The 6,000-nt window shown below is 33.2% G+C and overlaps 1 protein-coding gene across 1 annotated transcript in view; it reads right to left on the bottom strand.

Annotated features, from left to right (window-relative positions):
- Positions 1-1,175: 1,175 nt before the first annotated feature.
- Positions 1,176-6,000, bottom strand: part of OSTM1 (osteoclastogenesis associated transmembrane protein 1) — a 36,894-nt gene continuing 32,069 nt past the window's right edge. Inside the window, exons 5-6 of the mRNA XM_067702424.1 lie at positions 5,641-5,806; positions 1,176-1,901 (exon numbers count right to left, since the gene is read on the bottom strand). Of these exons, the coding sequence (XP_067558525.1) occupies positions 1,846-1,901; positions 5,641-5,806 (222 nt within the window). The 3' untranslated portion in view covers positions 1,176-1,845. The remainder of the gene's footprint in view (positions 1,902-5,640; positions 5,807-6,000) is intronic.

Genomic DNA, 6,000 nt, shown 5'->3' with positions numbered 1-6,000 from the left:
TTTGAAATCTATTGCTGATGCTCCTCTAAAGAGCAATGACTCAACCAGAAAAATATTAAAGGCTGCCTTTTCTTTTGTAAAGTGCTTATTAGCAACCATATCCAAAAGCAATGGTTTTCAGAAATACATGATATTAAAAGGTGCTCAAAGAGTCACCTCTTACAGAATCAAATATGCCATTTTGTAACTTTGTACATGTAAACTGATTTTATCTGCATTAATGAAAGATTGCTTTCAATGGCCCTCAGCCATATGCTTCAAATCAAGACAGTGCTATTAGCATCAGCAGCATGAACAGTAACAGCAGAATAAACCCCAGCACATTTTAAATGGATCACAGCAGACTAGAAAAACTGTAACAGCTTTTGGATATGTTGCATATCCAAGGATGAGGCTTCTCTTTCACTCTGCATATATGGTAAACATTTTAAAAAATAATAAAAACACTTTCTTGTCTCTCTGTAAGAGCATTTTACAGTGTATAAAAGGATTCAGATTCTTGTACCAATTAAGCAAACTGTTTTTCTATATAAAGTAGGCTTTATATTAAAGAAAGAAAGAAGGAAAGAAAGAGAAAAGAAAGCCTATTTCCACCAAGACAGCTAGAAGGAATTAACAAGTGAAACACCTAATGCTAAAAACCTGAGGGAAAAAAATGTGAACAATTCTGAAATGAAGCTTTTTTGAAAGGTTGATATAAACATTCCAAAAAGGAATTTGTTTTCGAGTGTGAAGTATCTGACTTCATTTCAATCATATATCACTTTTATCTGATTTAAACAATTTAGAAAAAAATAAGCATCATCTTAACTGAACTACTTTCTGTATCAGATTCTCTTTCTGACTCATGCCCCCCAGTACGAACCATTCAATACTCTTATAGTGAGCATCCCTTCAGGTCCCTGTCTATTTTCTGAATCTTAAAAGCTTTTTTACTCCTCCTTTTTTTTCCCCTCCAAAACTCCCCATATATCCCAAGAAAAAATTCCTATTAAAAAATCATAATTTAAATACATTGTGACAATGTTACATTTGATTTAAAGTGGTAATAAATTATAAATTGCCAAATAATATAATTCACAATGCAAATCCCTGGTATAAAAAGAATCCATCTTGCCCTGAATATAATAAAGCAGTCCAGTGATTTCAAATTACTTATGAAATAAAGGCAGAAATAAGGTGTAAAACACTATTTATAAAAGTTAAGTAAGAAACCAGTTACCATAAATCTTTTTACAAAGGTAAATGTAATGGGCCTTTCCATTTCTAAAAATTTGGGGGGAGGTTTATAACCAGTGGTTTCAAAAATGACTTTAAGGAAACCAGAGATTGAATTACATATTATTTGTAATATATGACATATTAAATATATGTGACAATAATACTGCAATGGTGAGAAACTTAAATTAATCTTTGGACTTGCTACTTTTCGGCAAGTAAATTTTTTTCAAAGTCTTTGCTATAACTGATTAATTTTTAAATGTTAGTTCTCAAAAACTTTGCTACTAGAGATACTATGTTAACTAAGGAGATACTGGAAGTCTCAAATAGTAACAATATGCCTACAAAATAAAACAAGATTGTTCTTGCATCTTTTGTTAGTATAACAAATACACTTTAAAATAGACAACATTGCTATGCCTGTAAATTAAAAATACCCAAACCTTTAAAAAGGGGGTGGAACAGGAAAGAAAAATTGAAAATTCTTATTTAAAAATAAATCTGAAGTCCTTGCATTTCTTAAGAACTTGACTTGTCAAATCACGGTTTATCTTCTTTTGGACCAAGCTGTGTCTTCCACCATTCATCCATGGGATATGATGTCAATTCTCCATTCTGTAGGTTTCAGTGTGAATTTTCTTGAATGTTTGCAAAGCTGGTACTGGACTTGAGACGTTTGGCTAAATAAATCAAAAGTATTATATTTTAACTTAAATTTAATTCTCTAAACATAATTATTCATTATTTTATGTAAACTATAGTATTCATCTATTAATTCCATGTTTGAATCTGAATAGATTCAATCTTATAAGAATTAAACCTAAATCTATTTTTTTCTACCAACCTCAAAAGATATAACTTTGCTAGAAGCTGCACATGATTTTGTTAGAAGCAGTGCCAAATAAAACAGATGTAATTTATATCATCCTGAACAATACAGTCTTAAATATGTAATAAAAATGAAAGTACTCTACTTTAAAAATGGAAGTGCTGTAAAGTATAATAATAAAATTATATATTTGAAAGTCTAATCTAGAAATCCAAATCTAAATTTCTCTTAAAAGAATTCAGTAAAAGAACTCTGTAATGTTTAAAAAAACAAACATTCAAATGGTTTACAAAGAAAAGTGAGTTGGATATTACATACATGTGCACAAACATATATGGCAACTAATAAAATATGTACAATCAGTTTTGATCATGATGCTAAAGGGACTGAGTCATTAGAGTTAATAAAGAAAATCATGGCTATTTGGCTTGGTAATATGTTTTGTTCTTTAGTTAAACATGAATGTTTCTCATGTTCCAGAAATTAAAAACAATCATGCCATAGTGAAAGTATCTTACATTGGATAACTAGGAATCTCTCTACTTCAGAGGTTCTCAACACTAGAATAGAGGTTATGATTTAGAAGGTCTGCAATGGGATTCAGACATTTAATTTTTGTTTTTGTGTTTTGAAAGCTCTGCAGACAATTCTGATATGTGGCCAAGGATGAGAACCACTGTTCTAGTTTCTATCAGGGTCTCCCCTGACAACTGTAAGTAGAAGATGACAACATGGCTTCCTGGACCAGTGCATTGTTTCAGCCTAAACTTAAAAAGCAACTTAAACTAAAAAACAGCCTAAACTGAAAGTCTACTTCTTAAGCCTTCAGTGGATCTGGGAAAGCAAACTAAATCAAAAGGGTTTTTTGTTTTAAACGTTGTTTAAAACTATTAAAAGTAATCTAGTTTCTAATTACCAAATTCATTAAACTAACCAGGTAGCGATACAACTTCCTTGCTTCCTTATTCTCTATCTGATAAATCCCTACATCCTCCAAAATTCTACTCCAGGGATCTTCTAATGATGAATTCCAACACCCCAAATGCAGAGGTCGTCTTCTATGCCTCTGTGGTCCAACCACACTGTATGCACTTCTACTACATTTGTTGTAATGATTGGATTATGGCCGGTATGTTCTTTGAGGGCATCTATTGTGCTTTGTTCCTTTTTAAATCCCTAATTCCTACCATAGGACTTGATGAATGGTAGCATAAAGAAAATGGTAGCATAAAGAAAAGTAAATTAAAATTTCCATGAGGTATCAGCACAAGAACTATTTGCTTATACTAGCACTTCCTTAAGTTCATCATTTAATTCGTAAACAATGCTTCTATGAAACATTAATAGGTATTATGCAAAGGTCCTATTGTCAAGTTTGGGGGATGTAATCTCAGAGGCCTTAATTTATATTCAGGTACATTACGAAGCTCATGAAAAGGAATTTCACAGGACTAGTATTTTAAGGAACTCACTCTAGGAGTTGCTAACATTAAGTACAATGTTCTTTTATTCAACGAATATTTTGGAGTATCTACTATGGGCTAGGTACTTTCTAGATGCTGGTGATATAGTGGTGAGCAACATAAACAAAATCCTTTTTCTGATGGAACTTACAGTTGAGTCAGGGTAGACAAACAAATGAGGTAGAAAATAAGTGGAAAAGTTAATTGGAATAGACTAAATAGTGATTAAATGCTATTAAAGAAAGATGATACAGAAGAATTTTAAAAAGGGTGTATTCTTAGGTTGGGGGGGTCATAAAAGTTCTCTTTGTGTCAGTAACCTTTGACCTAAGACCTGGATGACAAGGAGCCAGTCAAGGAAAGCAGGGAGGGAAAAATACAAGAACCTCGGAAAGAGGACAGTGTGAATGAGCTTGGTGTTTGAGAGGAGCAGAAAGAAGGCCGGACTGCCTACATACAGCATCATGAGAAAGGAGAGGGGTAGACACAGGAGTTTAGGAAGGCAGATGGGGACCAGGTCACATGCAGCTTGGAGAGCAGACCTTGGAATAAGTCTGTATTTTATTCTAGGTGCGACGGGTACACGGGAAGGGTTTCAAATGGGAGAGGAGCACGTGGTAAAATTTGTGTTTAAAAATTTACTCTAGCCACTATACGGACAATGGATTGTAGTGGGTCAAGAAGTAGAAGTAGGGATACCAGTTAAGGGACCTTTGCCTTAGTGCTGGTGAGAGACGCTGATGGCCTGGGCTAAGGTATTACCAGTGGGGATAGAGAAAAGATAATTTAAGATATATTTTTGGAAATAGAGCTGGCAGTACTTGCTGATGAATTGAAAAGGGGTAGCGGAGGGAATAAGGGAATGGGGAAAGAAAAGAAAAGAAAAAGTTAAGAAATTGAAAGATATTAAAAGAAATTAAACGACAAAAGGATTTGTGGCTTATACAAGCAGATGGATGGTAATGACTTTTATTGTGAAAACAAACGAACAAAAACACTGATCAGAAGTACTATATATCTTCTGTAGAGTTAAATAGATTTGCAAAGCAAATAAGATGCTAAACTTTAAAAGTACACCAAGCCCTGAAAAATAAAGTTTCTCAACAGTGAGGTCCCTGCAATATTTTGTTATTACCCTAAAGAAGCACTTTTAGGCCCGAGTTATTACATATTTACAGAATGCTGGCAATCTTCAAAATACTTTACTAAATACACCCATGATAAAGACTCTCTCCTCTAGTAGCTAGCCTTTTGAGGTGACAAGACATTACAAATTCAATGTAAACTGATCTACAAGCAATCTGTTTTTTTTTTTAAGTTAGATATATTAGACGTGAAGTTAGGTAAATCATGAAAAAAATACCAGAAAGAAATTTACAAGGGAAAGAATTTTTATATCATAGGTTCCTAAACTAGGAATAATATTTAAGAGAAAAAAAGCCTGACTTTTTTTTTCTCCTGAAAACATTCTTTTTTAAAAAAACTAAAATTACTAAGGGATAAGCCCAAACTTTCATTCTGATAATAAACAAGAAACCTATGAGATTTGGAGGTCACTTTTCTTTGGCTAGTTGGGACCTTCTAGTTAGTGTTTTTTTCTGCTCTGCCCTATTTGATGGGGAGAAAGGAAAGGAATGAACACATACTGAGCACATGCTATATGTCAAGTAACTTTCTTGCAACTACAATTCCAATTTGTTCATAAACAAATTGTCTGTGTGTAAGCTACAGTTTCTCCCTGCCTGCTACTTGTTTGGTGGTTCTGTCATGGGTGGTTCTGCCAATGGGCCTAAGAGCTCTCTACTATTTATCTCCCTATTATGGCCATTTCAGGTCTGCAAAGCCTTTGTTGCTATTCCTTTGTTGTTGTCAACCTTATTCCAGGGAACCTAGCTTTCTCAATTAAAGCTTCTGAAAGATACTGTATGTTAAAGTTTGATTATAAAGTCACTTAACTTACACATCTCTTCTGGTAGTGAGCACAGTTGTAAAATTTGAAGAAGAAAGCTGTTTTAGGCTAATATACTTTGAGTTCTCAGAGTATATATTATTTCTAAAACAGGCTTAGATTTTTTTAAATACAGGTTTTTAATCTAAGTAAATAAACAACCATAAAAAGAAACTTACGTAGAATGAGTTTGCGTTTCTTTTGCTCTGAGTGAAGAAAACTACTAAGGTAGAAGACAACAGGTAGAAAGAGAATGAACACAGAAACAGCAATTACAGGCACTGTGTCACTGCAAGGGACTGAACAGTTGAAAGTTCGACTCCAAAGTTTTCGAGTAATATTCATCTGAAACAATAACAAATAATGTTACTCTATTTTATATTTAATTTGTCTTCAATTTCATAAAATTATTTTGTCAGTAACAAGAACCCCAAATTTAGACTAAATACACATCCCTAAAAAATCTATTAATAGTTGAGGACAATTTCTTCTGTCAGGGAAATAAGCTGGTTCACGATTAGTCATTGTATAAATTTATA

The sequence above is a fragment of the Pseudorca crassidens genome, chromosome 13 (genome assembly GCF_039906515.1).
Source record: "Pseudorca crassidens isolate mPseCra1 chromosome 13, mPseCra1.hap1, whole genome shotgun sequence".
Lineage (NCBI taxonomy): Eukaryota > Metazoa > Chordata > Mammalia > Artiodactyla > Delphinidae > Pseudorca > Pseudorca crassidens.
The sequence above is the reverse complement of the archived record's forward strand: the minus strand, read 5'-3'. Positions and strand labels throughout refer to the sequence as shown.